At 36.3% G+C, this 22,944-nt stretch overlaps 1 protein-coding gene across 1 annotated transcript in view; it reads right to left on the reverse strand.

The window, feature by feature from the left end:
- Positions 1–14,308: 14,308 nt before the first annotated feature.
- LOC117102108 (leucine-rich repeat serine/threonine-protein kinase 2-like) overlaps positions 14,309–22,944 on the reverse strand; it is a 43,492-nt gene continuing 34,856 nt past the window's right edge. The window contains exons 22-27 of the mRNA XM_033242309.1: positions 21,823–21,901; positions 20,639–20,814; positions 19,900–20,067; positions 19,150–19,316; positions 18,357–18,428; positions 14,309–17,907 (exon numbers count right to left, since the gene is read on the reverse strand). Coding sequence (XP_033098200.1) covers positions 17,723–17,907; positions 18,357–18,428; positions 19,150–19,316; positions 19,900–20,067; positions 20,639–20,814; positions 21,823–21,901 — 847 coding nt within the window. The 3' untranslated portion in view covers positions 14,309–17,722. The remainder of the gene's footprint in view (positions 17,908–18,356; positions 18,429–19,149; positions 19,317–19,899; positions 20,068–20,638; positions 20,815–21,822; positions 21,902–22,944) is intronic.

The following is a 22,944-nucleotide window of genomic DNA, read 5'->3' on the forward strand; positions in this document are numbered from 1 at the left end:
TAATAAATAATAATAATAATAATAATAATAATAATAATAATAATAATAGCTAATATGCCTAATAAAAGTAACTAATATTAAAACATTTACGATAAAATAAAGTGATAGTAATTACAATATTTTTTTGAAATATCGTTTTTTTTTAAATTGTGCGATAAAGCAATGCCAGAAGTTTGATTTGAGGTTCCATTGCTAACATCTTTATTCCAGGCCTATTAATGGTTTGAAAATAGGTTAAAAAATATAATAAATAAAATAGTAGGAAGCCTATTACAAGTGTTTTCTCAGCTTTTTTTGGAGTAGCAAAACGAAAAATCAATAACACGACGTCATTGTCGGTTTCATTTAAGAGAAAAACATCCTGGTTTTCTTATTTGCGTCGCTATGGACCAATGCGATACAGATCTAAAATATATTTACACCTGCGTGCAAAATGTGACCCCTGCTCTGGTCAAAACCGACTCAATCATCAACGGGCATTCAGAAAGAAACTAAATTAAGATAATACAGAATGATTAGCGAAGGGATTATTTATCGGAGCAGGATAAACTGGAGGCCCTACTGTATAAACAGGCCTCCACAACACCCACATGTTCGCACCAATGGGAAGAAATTGGGAATTCCTTAAATGGATCACCTTAAAAGGATTAGGCCCTACGATATATATACTTATAGACCTAATTATTTTTTTACATAATTACTAGGACCTATTTATTGAGCCAAATAATATAAAATCAATAATCAATCAAATCGGATAATCATAGACCTAGTTCTACCATGGAGGAAGAAGTTTCAAAGTAGACCTATACGATTATGAAGATGTACATCGTAAAGGATTAAACCCATAAGCGGTGACATGGTTTGAATATTGAGTTGAATACTTCAGAAAAAATTAACACATTATCTAAAAAGTGAGGGCCAACGGCTGAGGGCCAAGGACATTAGTAGTTTTCTGTGATAGACTCATCAATTTGATTTTTCTGGAGCAGTGGGTAGCATGAATCCTTGTCTGAAAGTGCCTCAATTAAGACGTGTGGTGGAGGACGCCATGGTGGGTTAGGGCGGCCATAGAGCCCAAAAAATGAATGTGGCTGACAGTTTGAAAAACTAACTTTAATTAGGCCTATTTTCTTTTCAAAACCTACACCTTTTTTAAACTATTTCACTTAAGCCGCAGTTGGCCTAGAGTCATAGGCCAACTGCGTCGTAAGACGGCTGTACGATGAATCTATCTCCGCTCCCTGTGAGCGCTATACGGCTACGCCGTCTGCTGACTGTCGGTGGGGCAGTCTCTGATATCGAAAAACGATCCCTTGCGCTCGCGTCGTGGCTTTGCGTTCTCCATGAAATCGTGTCGGCCGACGACCGTCATGTGAGTGTCTTGCTTAACTGTTACGTGTCTGTGTCAGAAATGCTTGGGCTCCCTCTTTCCCTACCCATTTCCCCCCTCAGAAAATTCCTATGTTGTGCCCAATGACAATGTTTAACTCCTAAATGTTAGAATAATGATTGATATGACCACTTTGAAATTAATATTCAATTTCCGAACGTTAATGCACATGTGTCTGTGTGATTGCCTGTTAAACTCTTAAGAACTCAAGACGTATTGAGTCTCTTTGATGTGCCGTGCAGGTGTGAATAGGCAACGGAAGTACAATGGTGATCTTTTAACGGCGAAGTCCCTCAAGCAATATTTCATCTAAAACCCTGTCATGTCAAGACAATTTTATGAAATTTGAGCATTTACATCGATAGCAAAAGCTACAGTATGTGCCAAATAGGCCAAGTTGTGGGTTACGAACGAACGAACAACCAACCAACCCGCAGAAGGCAGTCGCTGTGTTGGTTACAATCAATTATTAACATCGTAATTTTTGTCTAAATTTCCTTTATTAAGTCAAGATATTACAACAAAAAAAATTTAAAAAAAATAAATAAATAAATAAAACAACCCAATACAAGTGATATTTTAAGCCTAAATAATAACTCATAAAATATATAAGTAAATAAAAACTAATAAAATTTTAATACGAGAACAGGTCAACAGCGTGATCTTATGGGCGGATTATTTCCGTTTCCTCGGGCGACATTTTCTATGGTCTTTCTTCATTCAATAGTGCTTATTAAATGAATGTTAAAGCTCTCCCATGCCTTTCCGCGCAACTTAAGGCCAACTCAGACAGCGTCGGCCGACGCAGCCCGACGCGATTTGTTGTCGCGTCGGGTCTGAGTTAATCGCAGACGCGATGGTGTGCGTCGGGGGGTAGTCGCGTAGTAGAATATTAAACATATTTAATATTTCTCACGACGGCTTAAGACTGTCCCCGACGATAAATCGGGTTGGGCTGCGTCGGCCGACGCTGTCTGAGTTGCCCTTAAGATTATCCGTTTTTGTTTCTTCAACACACACGCACACGGGACGGTTTGCCCGTAGAGTGTGGAACAAATTGTCGAATTGAATAGCTTCGTAATGGTTCTTAAATCTCAATTACAATTTGTAATTTATTTATATACCCGGAATTTTGTTGGCATCAAAATATTTTAATATTTTAAATATTAATAATTAATATTGTACCTTAGCTACAGAATATTGTTTTTATTTAACTTTGGAATGCTTTATCTTCAAATTCTCAAGGCTATACACATTTCCAGCATGACTTTCATGCTGCGTCCAAACATCAGTGGTAAAACGGGACACTGACCTACCTGTTATCATCCTTTAAACAAGTCATATCCTACAATACATAACCATGGATTCTAAGAAATGATGATGTAATATGGAAAAAGATATTCAACAATGACCTTGCACTGGACTGTACTGAACCATTATAATAGCATATACCATATTCTTTTTATTCGATGTATTTACAATTCCGGATACCCACCAATAGATAGGCATATGCGTATATATAGGCCAAACCCAGAAATATTAATGCTTTTTCCGTGCATCCTATAGCGATCAGAATGTTCTTTCATTCTTTAATTTCTTTGAACCGTTTTTTATTTTAGAATAGCCAATGTGGATAGGTCAACAGGAGATCTCATTAGCACCACACGCGACTGTGTAGTAAGGACATCTAGTTGGATTTCAAAATATATAATGAGTAATAGACAGGCCTATGGTAAGAATAATGAGGAAAAATCCATAAAGAAAATCACGGATAGTGCAATGAACGAGCCCATATTAATGAACTGCAACTGGAGATCTTAAAAAGCAATCACCCATCTCTGGACTAAAACCTGCCGGGGCCTTTGGCATACACCGCATGACATCCAGTCTAGTAAACCACGAATGCCAGCACTTGTAACAATGTAATAGGCTTATTGCAGTCGGAAAAGTCATAATAGGCTAATGTCCGGTAACGGCGTTACATCCAATGCCAGCTATTGGGACTTTGGGACGGACAATCCCACACAATTTTTCAATTGGGTCCACAAAAATTGGGTCCAAATTTTAAAAAACGGGTCCAGATTTCTCATGTTTTGTGTAAAATAGGTATCGGTAAGCTTTTAAGAAAATGGGTCAAAATTTCTTAAATTTTGCACAAAATGGGTCAATTTTTAAGAAAATGGGCCAATTTTTCATATTTTTGCGTAGCATGGGACAAATAAGAAAATGGGTCAACATAATTTGAATTTACGCTTAAACTGGGTCCACCCTGATATTGTCCCACACAGTTTGAAAATCCTGGCTACGGTATTGGTTACGGTACATCATCATAAATACATTATAAATACAAGCCTATGTAGGCCTATTTTGAGTATTCAGTGACAGATCTTATATATATATATATATATATATATATATTGCGTTTAATAGAATTACTAACGATGTAAAAAACCATTTGATTTGTTTAAAGTTAACGGTGAAACGGCGTTGTTTTTTGTAGTTTTCGACGGCGTTAAAAATAAATAAAGATACGGTTTCAAAGGTGACGATCATGAGGTAACAGCTCACATAGGGTTTACGGTGTATTTTAACCTTAGGAGCAACCGCCGTTTTAGTCGTGAGAAAACTTCTGAAATTGAAGGTAATCCTCCTAAACATCACTTCACATAGGCCTATTCATTTACAAAGTGTTCATTCCTTTGGCATCGAACTCCAAAACGCTCTTGTAATAACATCGGAGGCCGACGACCTAATGAGACTTACGCAAAATCCCTGCATAGCATGCTATTAATATTGTCTTGTGAATGTGAGTATCGGTAACCAAATACCTACAGAAAATTGTCTTCAGATTTCATGTGGTATTTTAAACACTATAGGCCTATACCTCTTTCAAGATTTATAGTTTATAGCAGAATCCGACATTTATTGATTTGATTTCTATATTCGGCAGCATCTGGTGCCAGCAGGGAGGGGGAAGGCAGAGAATTTTTCCTTCCCCGTCTCGTCGTACTCCAGGGATTTTCATTCCTGGACCCTGACCGAGGCTCTAGTCGGCCTCTTGGATCGGACTCCCTGGCCTGTGACGCTCGGATCCCCTATCAGCACATTCCCGGAGCCACATCTGACCGTCACACTACTTTTGAGCTACGCACCTTATTTGCAGAGACGCTAGTGGATTGATGATAGGTCTACATTAAATATTTTACATGAGGTAGGCCAATGTAGAACTATGGCCATAGGCCTACTGACCAGGATTTTAAGGCTGTTATCCACGCCTATCGTAAATAATCAATGTTGGGCTTATTAATTAGCGTGTTACAATTTCCAATAAATTGCATCGTATCCTCCTCACAGAAAATTAATCGACATAAATTGACCGTAAACAAGTAAGTATTCAGAAAAAAAAAATCATGGCACCACTTACAGTAGGCCTATCATTCCTTTCAGAATAATCGTTATTATCATAATGATCAAATGGTTCCGTATTTTGTAAACAATCCTGGAATACGGTCTTGGTGGTTATTAATACAAATCCGCGGTTCCATAAATTCCTAGAGTCAGGTGTAAAAACGAACTTTGAATTACCAAATCTCAAAGCGTTTACTTTAGTTTATAATATTGGATAAAACGGATTAAAACACTCAACATCCCGGGAAAAGTATCAAAACAATAATTGAAGTTTAAAAAGCAATAATCATTGACAGACAGCCCAGGTTCCCAAAAGCGCCAAGTAGGAGTCGATTTAGCTCTGCATACTATGTTAAGCTATTCGGCTGATATTACACGAATGACGCAATACTATGTGTGAAATGATGTACGCTGCTTGCTGACGACATAAATTTCGTGTTGTGTTGACATGATACAACGCCTTTTTAATGACCATATTGAAACCGATATCACTTTCTTGGAATGGTATAACAAAAATAGTTGACAATGAGATTCGTTAGCATCAACAGTAAAAAAAAAAAACAAACAAAAACATTACACCTTACAGTCAATGCCGTAGCCAGGATTTGTAAAGAGTGCAAGACAATTTTAGGGTTTTTTAAAGTGTAAATTCAAATAATGTGGACCCATAAATATCTTAAAAGTTGACCCACTTTACGCAAAAAATGTCAAAAATTTGGAGCCTTTTTCTAAAGATTTTATCCATCTTAGGCTAATGAGAAATCTGGACCCATATTTCAAAAAGTATACTCATTTAATGCATAAAACAGCATATTAGTTGGACCCATTTTAAAAAATGTGGGCCCATTCTTTGTGGACCCATTAGACAAATTGTGTGGGATTGTCCCACTACAGTGGCTATAAAAGAGGCCCATCATCACCACTGCCATAAAAACCGTTACTGCTGATTTCGGAGAATCGTACTTGATGGATTTGCACATCCGACAATATAAAGCTGAGGAATGATAATAATAATAATAAGTTTACACATTCCAAACGATCGTATTATTAGGTAAGGTGTTCAGATTGTAGCCCAGGTGTGAGGGCAAACGATTCAATACCAGGTTTTTTTTTTATCAAGTTCCCTATCAGAGCCTCTTAATGAGATCTCGTTTGAAATATACGATACTTATTTAATATTGTATTACAGTTCGCTTCTTTGATGGCAAGTAATATAATAATAATAATAATAATAATAAGTTCACACATTCCAAACGATCGTATTAATCGTATTATTCGGTAAGGTGTTCAGAGGGTTTTTTTTTTTTTTTTTTTTTTTTTTATCAAGCTCCCTATCAGAGCCTCTTAATGAAATATAAGATACTTCGCTTCTTTGATGGCAAGTAATATAATATAAGCCCCAAATACCGTTATTTATAGATTTTCCACTTGTATCTTTAAAAATCGGACCTGAAGGTGTTAACGCATTTGAGACCGACATAATAATAGATAAAAGTCCTTGGTTAGACCATGATTATGCCTATATCATACCATAGTTACGATGGTTATTTACCCGGAGGTTAAAAACTTCTGAAATTGTGGCCAAATTGAGTTACCCTTAGTGTCAAATCACTGAACTCTTAAACATTTCTACGATGAGTGTGACGTTACCCGCATTCCATTTGCTGATCGTGGATGGCAACAAAATACCTCATTTAATAATTAGCAGATAAATATAAATAGGCCCTATACAATATACTTTCAGACATCCAGGTACACGCATGACGTCATGTAGAGGGACTACTCTATAACAGACAATGCACACCAACGGTTTGTGTACTCCTTTATACCGTACTACTTTCATGGTATTGAACTATTTATAATGTTAATGTTTTTTAATGTTATACGGTATGCATTAAAAAGATGACAAATTGAATAAAAGGAGGAATGATTGGCGTATCTTAATTTAGAACGGTATTTGTTCTGTGATGCCTATTCTTTGAAGAGGTCGTACAAGGAAAAGGTCGCAACCGTAATCTGATAATACAAAAACAAAATAGGCCTATAGTAAAAAGGCCTAGTAAAATCACTTGTACTGCAATACCGGTATTGTTGATAGGCGTTTTGTCTTCTTGATGCAAACTCTTTTTGCTGATAATTCGATTATTAGGCCTATTTCGGTAGTGCTTGTTAATCTATATGTATTGATGAGGCAAGTGCAAAGCCAACCATGAATGCCGCATTTTTCAATTATTTCTTTAACAATCGCAATGTAATATTAAGGGGTCACACCTATCCTAAATAATATTTCAGAAAACAATCCAACATTATATGTGATAGTTATTCCTATGTTACGTGTAGCAAGCCATGTCATTTTAAACAAATAATAGGCCTGGAAATGCCTTTCTGTGTTCCTTCCGCACTACATAACTGCAAGACTCACTGGAAGGCATTTCTAATGATTTATGTGACTGCAAATTAAGCCCATATCTAGAAAACACTGAATTATATTCATGGTTGTCAGCAGTAGAAATGAAAGACGCAAACACATTTCTTAACGTTAATTACATGTTTGAAGGATTCATTACCTTTACAAAAACAATTTTTACGTGGAAATCAGACTTGATATATATATTGACAAAATAATGGACGGATGCCAACTGTCAAAAACGTTGAGAGAATGATGGACAGTCTAAGCAGACTCAGTCATTGCTCATTGTCAATGCCGCTTTCGCACTCGCCGTAGGCTACTTTTTACTCACAAAATAATGAGGATACTCTCGTGCGCACGCAACGTCTGGAACCGGTGATGTGTTCAAGTGAGATGAAAACAAATGAAGTCCAGGGGCGTAGGCTGCTTTTGGTGTGGGGGGTATAGGTGCGAAACGTCCTGGGTGAAAACATTAGGAATGCGAAGCTAAATCATAATGGTCATAGGCCTATTTAGTATTTTAAACTACTTAGTGGAACTAATCTGCCGTCATGAGGGGTGCGTCCGCACCCCGTATCAACCCAATTGCCCAAGCCACACCCATGAAGTCGATCAATACAATAGAATGTAGGCCCTATTTATAAAGTGTATTTGTCATCAACTGTATATATATATATAATCTGTGATATTGTTTAAAAATAAATGTTGTGGTGACGTAGAATCTCTTAGAAATAGTGATGAGAAGACATGCAAAACCTTGACATCGCCGGGCGAATGACCTTGAAATCGTCGCGACTCTAACCGTGGAGCTATTTTCCAACAGAGTTGCCAATTGACTTGAAGTGCTCAGATTTCTTCATCGCATATTGAAAACCGTCCACTGTTTGTTTTGATTTTTCTTTCTCAAGACGTTTAGAAGTTGGCTTCAAGTTGAAATATCGACCAACATTGTTGGCCACCGTGGAGACAAACTTTTTTTGAATTCACTAATATGTTAAACCGGTCTGATCCTAGTCGGTTTTATATAAAAAAAAAATTGGTGTGTGGATATAAAAAATATATAGGCCTAAGAGGATAAAACGTTCACCCTGTAATTCCTACGAAGTCATAGCAGTGTACACCCACGTAAACCTATAAACACCAATGCCTTGTTTAACTTGTTTGTAGGATGCCAGTCGGATAAACAAAAAACAACCCACGTTTACCATTCGGAATGATGCCTTCCTCGAGTACCTCGTAAGTCACTCCTAAGTCAAATAATTGAGAATAAGGTTGGGGGTTTAGCAATTTAAAAGAATTAGGTCACAAAGTGTAATGATATTGCTCCTTCTTAAATATGATACTTCTAATGTTAACTCCTGATTATTATTTTTTTAATACAATGCATTTTTATTCCATCAAGAGCGACACACCGTTACTAGGCAAAAAACAAAACGCAAAATTATATATAAACATAAAATATATTTCATTGTGAAAAACGTATATATGTTACAACGAAATATGTTTTTTTATTCCGTAACACGTCAACCTCTGTCACGATTCACGGTATTTGACTCGATACGCCTATATTGTAAACGTTAAACGGTTAAAAAAAATAAATTGGTTTTATGCAGACGACATAACTACAGTATTGTATAGGCCTAGTCAAGGTAACCATTTTCGGCTAATTTTTTGAATGCGCATCTATTGCGACTAGTCTGGGTTTGTTTTAAATGAGGAATCCGTCCTTTTTGAACCATTTCGAGAAGACGTTCATCGGGTGTTAATTTATTTATTTTATATTTTATTTTATGTAATTCTGTTTTTAATATAATTTCAGCCTATTCTACTTACTGGTGCTTATTCACTCGAAGCAAAGACACACCTGACTGAATACTTGCGGTGTTATCGGAACAGAATGGGAAGTTAGACTTTGTTTAAATATCATACTATTTTCTTAAACTGTCCACAGATTTCAATGCACGACGCGGAAAATGTCGGTGGAAACCTATAGGTCCTACGATTCCCGTGTTACAATATTGTGCTACAACATGTTGGTACTGTACTTTTGAAAGAATCTAACATGTTGAACACATGCGAATTTAACTAGGCTTACGGTACTTACTAATCACTTCCTCAAGAAAGAAAAAAAAAACAAGTGCGTATTAATAATAGATGTTGGGCTATAATGCCGCGTATCAACACGATTTGCTTATTCATGTGGTCTATTACCGGTTAACTATCAATAACCTATATCCAGCCAACTCAGAGAATCTGACCAACTGGGCTCAGATCTCAATAGTTCTATAAAAACCGATTGAATTGTTTATAATTGCTTACCCTCTTTTGCTTTTTCTTAATTCGTTGTCACAATGAAAATTCACAAATCGGATTGCGTCACCCTGGTTAAAAATATTATTATTCAGTTCAATTCAAAACATTGAATCAATATTGTCCATATTATAGGCTACTTCAAAATGAAGTATAGAAAAAAGAATATGCCTATGAAAAGTTGAACTAACCATTAAAAAAACCTAAGACCACTAAATAGCTTTATATAAAAGAAACCCAACATTTCAAATAGTCCGATGCATCAATCAGTTAAGCGCGAAAATGTATCACAACTCAACAATAAAGCACAATCCAGGTATAGCATACGGTAACTTAGACTGTTTTAAAACATTATCTTTACTACGCCCTTCCTATTTGTCGATCTTGTTAATTCTGTTGATAAAACTAAATGCTGACTTTCTCGTGAATTTACCAAACGACGGTAAGCCAGCATCAAAAAGATTGCTGGCACTGCAAAAAATTAAGTTTCATTAGAAACATTAAGACAGTTGGGCCTATTGTAGCAAACATTAAGGCCCGTATCCTCGCAAGCGGACCGTAACTTCAGCCCTGGACTAAGGTTAGTCCTGGACTAACTTAGTCCACTTTCGAGAATATTGGCCTAAAGCAACTCTCACATTAGCGCCCTAGCACTGCGATCGTACCGACCTGCGAATTAGGACCTGCCCTCTTGCCAAGATATGTGAATTGTTTCACATGATTCAAAGGGTGTGCTCATTAAAATTGTTACAGGATTCCCTTTCAGAATTCTAGTTTTGGGACAGATACTCATACATTTTTTTGCATTAGAAATGATATAATGTGATATATAATATTATTTATTCTAGTATTTGTAAATAATAAATAAACGCATTGCAGGGGCTGTCTCTTATACACATCTAGATGTGTATAAGAGACAGGATATATATATATATATTGACGATGAAGAAAAATTATTTGTGTCAAAAGGTGAGAGTCATTCTCATACTAGGCCTGCAACATCTGCTACTATTACTAAGGCCCCATTAAAAAAAATTATTAGTTTATCACCCACTTCCTCATCACTTTTGGGAAAAATCTGATTTTCTTTTCATTTTTTTTTTCATTTTTCAATCAATATTTTTCATTTCAAACGGTCCTTTTTTTCACTTGAAAAACTCAGGGCTTCTTGCAAATATACTTACTGGTACAACAAAAACATATTTTTTAAATATAAATTTGATTCCATTCTTATGACTTTTTATATATTGTCTCTAACCATTGATTTACTTGTGATCATCGGGAAAATGGGGGCGGGATTAGCAATAAAAAAAAAATTAAAAAAAAACCTCCCTCCCTCATCAGTTTTTATTCTTTGATAGGGTGATAAACTAATAATTTTTTTATGGGGCCTAAATGATACGATTCATTTTTGTACATTTAAAATTGGTTGGCTTGCAGGCGCATCTTCTCTATTTCCCTGTTTTTTTCAGATTGATGATGACTTCAATATTTCCGGTTGGTTACAACTCTTTAATAATTTATACCGATGAATCACAATTTCACTCAATATGAGAACCACATTTCACGGCTTAGCCAAAAAAAAAAAAAATGCAACCAACGTTCAACATTAATTGGATAAATATTATGTTTAAGTGACTTCCTGCTTCTGTTACATTATGTGATGCGTATACATTAATACAACATTAGGCCTAATCCATGTATGACATAGTTGAAAAGAGAAATCCGCGAGTATGAAAAAGTCGGGTCCCCGAAGCGAAATTTCGACCCCGGAACCTTCTGAATAATAATTATATAATTTCCCACATCAAAATGGACTGGAAATGATAAAGGAGGTAGGGGGTAAGATAGACATAGATCTGATGGGTTTATCTCAAATTCATTTTTGGATTTACTTTCAATTTGTGTAAACTCACAAACTAAAAAGAATACAGTTATCAGGTTTAGCTCTAATTATAAGTAATAATAATAAGTGGCCTTAATGCTTCGGAAATTTATGCATAAACGTATTTCTGTTACAATACACTAATGATAGGCCTACTTTAATTTTTAGTGACAATATGGAATGGCTTATTTTCCAATACGAGCCGAACGCTAAGTATAAAAATAGTACTAGTTGCTGTTTCAGTTAATTTTTTTCGTATAAATTAATGATATTAACAGTTATTGTTAAACAACATATATGCGGTGGCAAGAAATAAACATTTACGATGCCATGTGGTTTGCCTTAATCCGCAACCCGTCAGTAATCTGGCCCCTCACACCACACGCGTGCTCACCTCCCACGGGACGCCACAGGTAAGGGATTTCCTATCGTTTGGTCTCATTTGAGTCTCAATACATGGGTTGAAGGGTGAAGGCAAGGAGGTTAAACATATGTATGTTCTTTTTTTTTATATATTAGCTCGCTGTGCTAAGTTTTGATTTACTTGGTTTGGTTTTTCTTTGGACGCACGGTACGTAGGTTACGAGTGCCACTGTTTGTAAAAGTGTCGTTTCCAAATAAACAATAATAATAATAGGCTAAATACTCTGCATTGTATAATATGTGTAGTTAAACACTGAATATATATCTTTACCATTTAAAATTCCGTGCATGCATCAAATAGGTTATTAATGAGTGACAAATTTACAAATAGATATTGTCACGATGCTGTATGCCTACTGCATCAAAGCGCCGACGCTTTAAATTGATATAGCGTTGGAGCCTCTGATATTTGTCATCTATTTTCAAATCTTCTTTATGGTCTAAACTATAAATATTTGATAAGGAGAGTTTTTACCATTGTTTGACATTACTTGGAATCAATGTCTGGAATGCCATTTAAATCTAGAGTTGCAACACAATGGAGCATCTAGGAGTCTTGAAATGGGAGCTGATGGGGGGATTGGTGGGGCAGGGATGGGGGAAGCCCAACCGTGGTCGGATTAAGGTGAGTGTAGGCCTACACTCTTCTGGTAACTCTCTTTCAAACACTTTTTTACAAAAAATATTTGATGCAGGAATACATTTCATGGTCGTCTTTACTATTAAATTAAGACACTTAGAAAAACATTTTTTTTGTTGCTACACCCTCATATTTTTCGTTCGCCTCAGCTTCAACCAAACCATGGTGATAATAAGGTGAGTGTGGAGCCTTCTAGTTACTTGGTTACCCTCAAGTTAGTTTCCCCTGATCAATCAGTCCATAACCACGGCGCTGCCACTACTTTTCATGATTTTTTTTCAGTCAGTCGAAACCTTTTCCCCCAACAATGGTATCGGTATTTCACAAATGATATTCGGTATTTCCCCCAATTTCTTCTACAATTATGATGACGTTGTTTACACTTGGTGTGTCTATGTGTTATAATAATTATGTTGTCCTATTTACAGGATAGAATTTTATAGGTATTTAAACTCATAAATTTCTCGAAATGGAATGGAATGACGTGCCACGCAGGCCTACTTCCCCCACGTAGGCTAGGCATAACTTTTACAAAGTTATTGTATTGTGAACGGGGGCGTTTAATGGCATGATAATGAGAAGCATACTTATAAACAAGATTATTCAAATAGGCATAGCCTTTTATCTTTCACATCGAAGGTGGTATGGAGACTGGTAAACAATCAAAATATTTGAACTTCGGAAGAAGTTTTCAAAGTTATCCTTTCCTTACTGCTAGTACAAGGTTTCGCTGCTGGCTGTAAGACTCCACGCACACCTATAAGATGGGGTTGGGGTGTTCCCATTATGATATCCCCTGGACCCATCATTGAGGTTTTGCTTTGTGTCCGTCGGAAATTGGTAGACCTAGCTGTCGAAGTGCTTACATCCCTGTAAAAGTATAACCTGAGCCACTACGGTACGGTACTGTGTGCGATACCGGCGCAATGTGTGCCCCACTTCCAACTGTCAAATCAGCATTTTAGCAGGCCTACCCGCTTCCTAGTTCCTTTATTCAAAGCCGCAAGGAGGGGTATGTTTTAAGTTCCTAGTTCAAACGGGACTAAAGAACCAGTTACATCCTAGTACTACAGATGATTATTTAAACATGTTGCAACCAGTTCCTTTCCAAATTCCTAACTAGACTGATTGATTTCCTAGTTTGTAATACAAGCTGTTTAGTTTTTTGTTGCAGTTCCAAATGTCAACTGGATTTTTAGACTGGTTAAAGCTCGGTTTCCATACAATAGCTACACAGTCGCTACAGCGTTTTCACTGCAATCCTTCTGCGTAGCTGTCACGACACAATCGGGAACGCTCCAGTTGTCGGGAAGGTTGAACCTGGTCCAACCATAGAGAAAATAGAACAGTTCTAATTTCTCTATGGTTCAACTTTACCGATTGCGTTGCAGACGAATCAGGTTGCCTTCCCGATTGTGTCAGGGCAGGTACCAATGCCCTCTGATTTCGTCTGCACTGTAGCGATGCTATGGAAACCAGGCTCGTTGCTGATTGGTCGGTCGAATCGGGGAGCCTTCTCGATTGCGTCGGGGACTGCTTCGCAGTACAACGGTTGCACTGAAAACACTCCGCGACAGTAATAGCGATTTAAGGAAACCAGGCTTTACTGTACATAGTGGATATTTTGGTGGGAGGGAGAGAAGGAGGATGCCGCCCCTACAACCTGTAGATGCAGCACAGATTTTTTGAATCATTTCGTTTTCTCGACTTTGAATAATCGTTTGATGTAGATTTCAGGTTGTGTTTACAGCACACTGGGCAATCTGCACAACATTAATCAAGTATTATCCCGTATCTAAAAAAACAACGCAAATACATAATGATTGACTACAATAAAACATATTTACGTGATAAAATAAGTTTTTAATGCACAATACATATATTTGGTGACTGAGAAAATACAGATGACATTATATAATAACTACCAGTAAGCAGACTAAACAATAAATAGGATAATAATTATGTACGTATGCACCTAAAAATAAGTTTTCATTCAAGAAATGGATTAGTTACAAAACCAAGTTGGTTAAAAAAAACAAAATCACGATGGAGTTACTGTATATACCGGTACAGATAACATCAATATCAACAATATACAAAGTAAATGTTACACTTGCCATAAATTATTTTATAAACGTTAGCTGTGTAACTAACTAGGCCAATCAAGGTCTTATAAATGTACAGTATCAATAATTTGAGAAATTGAAAATATAGGTTCAAGCGAGAGGGAACTGCAGAGGGCAGTATTTAATATTTTAAATTTAGTAACTTTTAAAGTTTAAACATTGTTTCATCTAGCTTGGAAATGGATTTATAGCTCCAATGAGAAGCTTCAGAAACACTCATCTGATTAATTTATAGAAGAGAACTTTTTTTTGTATGGGCGGCCGTAAGAGCTCTAGAAACACACGGCTAATTGATTAATACATCTTTATTTTGTATGAGCGGCCGTTAGAGCCAATATAATATACTGCCTCTATTTAACTGCTCTCATCGGAGCTTTCGAGATTACGAGAACTTGTTTTTAATGGTTGAACTATAATGGCTTAAAACGTTCATGTACTTTTCGAATATTTTGTCCTCCATACATGAAAATAAAATCCCATCTCCATAAACATTTGTTAATTATTTAAAACAGAAATTATTACTACACAAAATGTATGCACCTATAGAAACTATTGGTGCTTAGCTAACATACCATTATGGGTAAACATTTACAAAAAGAATACAAAAACTGGTATTGTTCAATTCTGAGTGTGATTACATCTTTTTAAACTCTTTACCAGTAATTAATTTTTGTTGCCAACAAAATAAATGCAAATATAAGTACAGGTATACAAATGCAGACAAAAAAATAATCTCTATTACATCATGGTAAGTACAAAGGCCAAAAACAACTAAACTATTAGGCTTATATATTCTTATATAGATTGCTATTGTCACTTTTATTCCATCATCCTTATTACATATACAACAAAGATGTATAAAGTATTGGCACCTTTTGTATCTTTAAAATACAGACACAGAAATTTTCTTAGAATTTGTATACAAAAATTAATTATAAAATTTTCTAAAATTATATACAAGGTTACATGTACAGTACCATATGGCTATTTGATACACCCCTGTTTGGCATTAATATATTACAAATGAAAAATATTTAAAAACATATAATGGAGTGAAGTGAAGACCACCAGCTCTGGAAAACATTTGCAAGTACAATGCATGCCATAAATAAGGCCGTATAAAAAATATTATTAGTTTATCACCCTAATAAAAATTTAAATTTTGAATGCTTTAAATAAAACACAGCATTTATTAGCTCTAGTAATATAAATAATATATATATACCTAATATAATAATAATTGGGGAATGCAGTTTGGCACTGCAATTTCCATTCAGGTTCGAACCACATGCTAACCGTTCTCGGCTGGCTATGATTATTACACCAACTTGCACTGTTGACGGACTGTGAAATGGTTAACGCTATTTTTCAGCCTTTAGGTGCAAGTATTTCATGGCTTATAAATGAATTAAAATATTGACTAGGGCTGACACTACCAAGATAAAAAAAATAATAATAAAAATAATAATAAAAATAATAATAATAAAAAAAAAATAAAAATAATAATGCTTTATATAGCATAATTGCAATAACCTGCCTCTATGTGCTTTATGTTAGCTCTAATGCTTAACATCCTGTGTTGGCATTAATTATCAGTGGTATCTTTACAATTTGAGGTAACTGTAATAATATGTCATAAAAAATATAAATATCAACATAATCACAAGTAACACCATTAAGTACTTGGGATATCACTGAGTTTGTAGTTGTGCGGAAAAAACATTAGAAATTTTTATTGCATTGTAGAAATCGTGATTTCATATATAAAACAAAACTTTAAAAATGCACTGAAAGAAGGCCCCCTTTGCTGATGGAGACATTATTAGCATGTCATTAGCAACTTTGCCATTCATCTTGGAATTAATAATCTTTACAACCAAACTTAGAATTGCATGTTCAAACTATTTATATAAACATGATATAATAGCAGACATAACACCTCTTTGACTAATCTACTACTAAATAAATAAATAAATAAATAAATAAAATTGGAAATATTCCTGCCTAATTTTGCACTAAACATTTTGGTCTGATACCAAGGCTAGAGACTCAACATTTGATTACGAATTTGAAGTTAGGTGAAATACAAATGAGATAGTTGATGGAGACATACAAAGAACAAGCGATCGACCTTACCAGAGTGTCAATGAAACTTAACAACTGACCAATCAGAACAATCAGGAATACACGCATGTCTACAAACATGTGCTGTCTGACAAACTCACAAGTTCATTTTTACACTGCCATTTTGTGGGACCTAGCAACAGTATCCAAGGACACTGTAGTGGCGCCAGGATTTGCCCGATGGGAGTTCCGATGTCTCCAACGAAAAAAATTAGGCGTGGTCGGGCTCAAAATCTCTTGAAAGTGTTTCAGGGAGCGAAGCCCCCAAAAAATATGACAATTTTTGGAGTTTCACAGAATTAGTTAATGATTTTGGCAAGCTGGTTACACCTCCCCCACTGGCGCCACCCCTGTCCAAGGGGCAGGGTTTAGCGGAGATGTCCATGGTTCAGTGGTGTTGAGCTAGCGTGGAAGAGTGAGAGACTCTATTGGAAAGCTCTAATAGGAACTCTGGTGGGAAGCTTTTTTTGAAATAGTTCCCAAACAATGACAATATTCATCATAGTGTATACCACGTCAAGTTGTGTGGTCTATACCCAATGAACAGCCAATTTATAATGTTTAATAACATAGACTGCATACCTCTGCCTGGTGCCTGAATACCAACAATACACAGACTGTAAATGATGGGCAAAATTGCAGCATACCCTCAAGGAAATAATGGAATCTCCCATCATGTTCAGGAACATTATTTTCTGTATATCCTTAAAAAAAATAATGGAAATGCCCATAATATTCAGGGACATTATACCTCCGGGCTGTGCCTGAAAATGAGGGGAGATTCCAATATTTTCTTTTATGGTCGAGGGTAAAATATCGAATTTCCATGACCTTAATATTGTCCTTTGACCTTTCTTTCCAAAAATTGATTATCTTTCTTTGATTATTATGTACCATTTCACTAAATTTTATGATGATCAATTCAATAGTTTTTTTGTAATCTTGCTAACAGACAGACAGTGGTGGATACATAATTCCTCCTCTGGCAGAAGTAATGGTCACAATTTTAAGGTTTGTCTGTCTTGCCATGCTGCATCTTTGATACGTGTTTGGCTGCCTGACGTATTTTGGCCCAGTTACGCTGGCCGCTGCTCTCAATCCACTTGCTACGTTGCTCAGCGGCAGCATTCAGACTCCTCACATGACTTTTAAATTCAGCGTCCCAAACAAGAGCATAACTACATTCATATTCTGTGAAATAGGTTGAAATATGTAAATTAAATGAATGTAATTATTCGTGCTTCAGTGTAATTTATTGTATTTGTACACATGTGTAAAGTTTATCAGGGAAATGGGAAAATATAAAATAGTAAAGGACAATACAAAATGAAAAGACTGTTTTATTCGTTACTATTTCATATGAGCAGAGAGATAACCTTTCCAGTGTACTGACAAATCCGATAAGAGCCTGGAATATGCATGTGCATATATAACAAGCCACATGCTCTAAGGGGCGGGCTTAGCAGAAAGTTCCATCTGTCGCAGCATAGGTTAAAATCAATTGATTTGTAAGTTGCTGAAGTCATACAAATAGAAACATTGTATTAAAAGAGAAGGTAAACATTCTTTATAGTTTTTCTATCCTTATTATTCAAAAATTATTTTACAAAATGATTTTTTTTCATTATGTGTTTGCTTACCATGATTGGCGTTGCTTGTGGATGTGGTATAGGCCACGCCAGTAGATATTACACAGCTTGACTTCCCATAGCCTAAAATACAAATAGTTAAAAAACACAATGACATTTAGAATATAAATTGAATTACAATAAAATATGAAAAAAAAAAACATCATGGCAATAAAATTAACTAAATTGAAATAAATAATGTTGGCTGAGGCTCATCAAATGCACATGGTAAACTTGTCACATTCAGAATATTAGATGAAACCAATATTATAAAATGTATTTTCATGAGTTGAAAGATTGACTGTTCCATTCTATGAGGCAGAGCAGAGTTGAAGGGAACAGTCAATCCTTTAACCTTAACTCATGAAAATTGTTTCCATTGTACAAATACAAAACATTCATTATTACATACCTAAATAAGAACGGATCCTTGTCATTTGATATTTTATGAATAAAAATTAGTTCTAGGCTTCTGAATGGACACTGGCAGCTACAGGATATATTGTCAGGGGGTGGGGGGGGGGTCGAGTAATGGGAAAAGACAAAATGGACCTAAATTTACTTTAGTGACAAAATGGTGTAGATAACTAATTCCAAGGTGGGTGAGATTCCAGAAGTTTTTTGCATGCTTGCTTGAGTGCAGCAGGCTTTCCTGATTTTTGGAGACGATCCCTCTAGTTGGTACTTGGAGACTTAGGAACCCTGGAGTATGCATGTGAATATGCTAAATATCAGTATGAATCCATCCACCCATGAATAACTTTTTAACATTTTGTTTCATGTATTCATCTGTATGCCTGCCTACCTTGTTCTTGGGCTAGCGTCAAAGATCGAACAGGACCATTATGTCTCTTCACAACTGTGATCAATTTTAATGACAGCGTGTCTATCAGACAAATATGTCCGACAGATGTGCCAACCCATGCCACCTGCGAATGGATGATCATCGACTTGACAACAGCGTCTGCTTCCCTAGTTTTGTAAAATTAAGGTAAGAAATATAATTGGATCTCCATAGAACATAATTAGAAAATTAATCTATCCATCTATCTATGTAGGAGTGGTTGGGGTGCAGTTGGTGGGCGGTTACATTTCGGTGTCTTAACCATGAGGTCTGAGGTTTAAACACTAGCTGTGAATTTCGATTGTGTCCCTGTCCTTGGGCTAGGTAGTGTACTTAACCTGCAGTTGCCTCTTGCCACAAAAAATATAAGTGAGTACCTGGTAGGTTCCAGCACAAATCTGTTTATTACTTCTGCAATGTTCTGGATTGGATTAGATTGGTTTTTTTGGTATAAACACCAAGGGGAGCCCACGAAAGTCTAGAAGAAGACTTATTTCCAGTGGAGTGTTTGTTCCAATGACTGAGTTCATAATGTGAAAACCAGATAGAGGTTATGACAATTGTGCTTTTAAACCTACCACTATTATTATACAGTACCTCACACTAATTTTTTGTGGAGGCATAAAGTTTATTCATTTGGTATTTTCCATGTTTGTTGGTCAGCCAGTATCTTTTTAATTACAATGGTTTATTGATTCAAATAATTCTTACCTCATTATTTCAGCTACATTGATTAACTGCTTGGAGCCCGAATAAGCCTCACCATTTGTCATTGAATGACGTGTAATGTCATGGATCTCAATTACACTACTTTTGCGCCGAGCAAGCCAGAGTTTCTGATCGATGCACACGCACGTTATCAGAGAAAGGTGGTCAGACCTGGAGAGAAATGCAGAGAGACACAATTAGTGATAAATATGCATAACATAATCCATATCTTACAATGGTAATGGCTTAACAAACTTAGAACCAACACCTCTTCACAGTTTCAAAACCAACATCTTACCAGTACCATAACCAAATAAAATCTTCACCCGTACAAAATGCTAAAATCTTAGCAACACCAAAGTCAACACCATACCGACAGCACAACTAACGTCTTACCAGGCTGTACCACAACCTAAAAACATTTTACTAGTACCACAACCAAAGTCTTACCAGCAGCACAGCCCACATCATCTTACCAACAATACAAACAGAATCTTACTATAGTACCTTAATAAATCATAATGAAACACTACAGCTGCCAACATCCTACCAATACCATTAGTACCTTATCTTCATGGTACAACATAAATTTCATTACCATGATAAGAACTAACTATATGAGAACCAGAAATATTACCAGAAATACTGTCAAATGGGTTAGGATTCCTTTTACGAAGAAAACTACAAATATATGAAAATGACTAGATGTACTGAAGACATTAGGGTGTTCCAGACAACTCACGTTGACGTTGGGGTTCGTATGTCTGCATAAGATTCCTCTTCCAGGCATTGAAGTTCAAGTGATATCGGCTGACCACCACATCCCAGCCACAGTTTACTGCTGGTAGCAGTCATGCATTTGATTGGCTCTTTAGAAGAACCAACCTGGATGCTCTTCTCTGCTTTACAATCTGGATTCTGGAGAAGAAAATTAAAGAGGTAGCAGTTTTATTTAAGTGATTGTTACCCAACCTTGTAATTCCTTGCCCCGAAACCTTGACACTTTCCCTCTCTCCCAACTCTCTCTTCCAGGCACATAAAAAAGAATGCAGTACACTCTTCAGAAAAGAGTAGGGGATTGTATCCTGGTGTACTGCCTAAACCAGAATGACCCCACTGGAAATAAGTCTTCTTCCAGACTTTCATGGGCTATCCTTGGTGTTTACACCGAATAAATCCAAACCAATCCAACATGGAAAGAGCCTCCTGTTATGTATGCTACTAGTGGAGTCAATACCTCACTGTATGTGTAAAATTAGTACTACAGTATCATTATCCATGTTTAATTAAAGTATTTGGAAAGAGCACATAAGTCATTATTATGTACAACCGTAAAACTAAATCTCATCTAAAGCAGTGGCGGCTCTAGGATATATTTTCTGGGGGGGGGGGTGCTAAGTTGTCCGACAGGGGGATGTAGGCTCGAGCTGGAGGAAGGGGTTTAGAGGAGGTTCCCCCTCCCAAATGAGATTTTTTTAAAAGAATATCAACCTCTGGATGGCCGAAAATGGCACTCTCAGACTGTGACAGACATGTGTTGGCTTGGTGTGGGCCTATTTTTATATGTTTTATGGTCTGACTGCCCGACGAGCTCTGTCTGGTGGGGGGAGGCCTGACCTGTCCGGTGGGGGAGGCCTGACCTGTCTGGTGAGGGGGCTTAAGCCCGCTGCTCCAGCTGGCGCCGCCACTGATCTAAAGGACAAGGTAATGGTAATGTGCTACTCCACAAATGCATATGATTGCATATGTTTACATTGTTTAGGTTTTTTTTTTTTTAGACCTTAACAGCAATATTATATATAAATAAAGAGGTGGGCTTAGTGGAAAGGACTGTTTGACTAAAGTTTCTGTTCATGCACACAAAGATCACCATTGCCAAATGAATTTCAAATTTAAAAATAAATAAAATTATATATAGTCTCTCACCTTAATAAGGTGTTCTGCATTGAATATTAATAGCTGACCATCTGCTAATCCTGCATAAACTTGACCCATATTGGTACCACTGTAGATAAAGATATCTTATTTTAGTGCCTTAGCTAATATATTATCATTCTTGCCTTTATAGCCCACATACATATATGGTTAGTTAGCATCACACTGTTATACCTGCCAACTTTGTTGGTGTCTGATGCTCAAGACAAAAAAAAAATTAAATTGTGTATATAGTGCCTCCTATCTAACAATCACAAAATATTGTATCTTTTATGAACATTTTTATGATACGGGGGATAGTACAACGTAGGCGTGAGATGTAAAAATTGGATGTTCAAGCATGAGACTCATGCATTATGCATGAGAGTTGGCATGTGTATAGACTGTAGCATTGTAGTTGATGGCAGACCTTCAATCTCATTTTGATCATTCCTGATTATCCTATCATAATTATTATCATAACTATCACACCATCACCACACCATCATCACAATTACTACCATTATTATCATCACCATCATTACCATACCATTTTGCGCTAAAATTTGGATACATGCCAGTAAATGTTGTAAAAAAAACCCCTAAATATGACCATTTTCAACTTCTTCCAGTAATAAATTCACTCATACAGGATCAATTTTCTTTAAAGAATCGAATCAGAACATAAATCCTTGTAGCAGCAAAAGTAAAAGGTCGATTTTCTTGGGGAAAACTCCATTCGAAAGCATTATTTTTCTTCTAAATCATATCTAAACATTAATTTGAGTGGTTAGGTTGTAAGAAAACAACATGGTTTTCTGAGTGGTTCGCACATTGCCGCCAAGGTGAGCTGTATGGTTCCATATTCTAATGTGTTAGGCTACTGCATGTAAGAGAGCGATGGAGAATTACAGTGTGTGCTAGGCTTGTTGTGGAACAGTATTCTATATATTTGTATTGAAATATGAATAAAATACCTTATAAAGCTGTTACTGAGCTTGTTTATTGTAGTCTATGGAAACACCCTAAATTATAAATGAACTGTTCCAAATCAATATACGCGCTTGACGCATAGTCCACAGTGAAGCGCACAGTGCACGTTGGCCTATCATTGAGAGTGTATTCAGTGAATTA

The sequence above is a fragment of the Anneissia japonica genome, unplaced genomic scaffold, assembly GCF_011630105.1.
Source record: "Anneissia japonica isolate Jap-2015-1 unplaced genomic scaffold, ASM1163010v1 scaffold171446_len717541_cov154, whole genome shotgun sequence".
NCBI lineage: Eukaryota > Metazoa > Echinodermata > Crinoidea > Comatulida > Comatulidae > Anneissia > Anneissia japonica.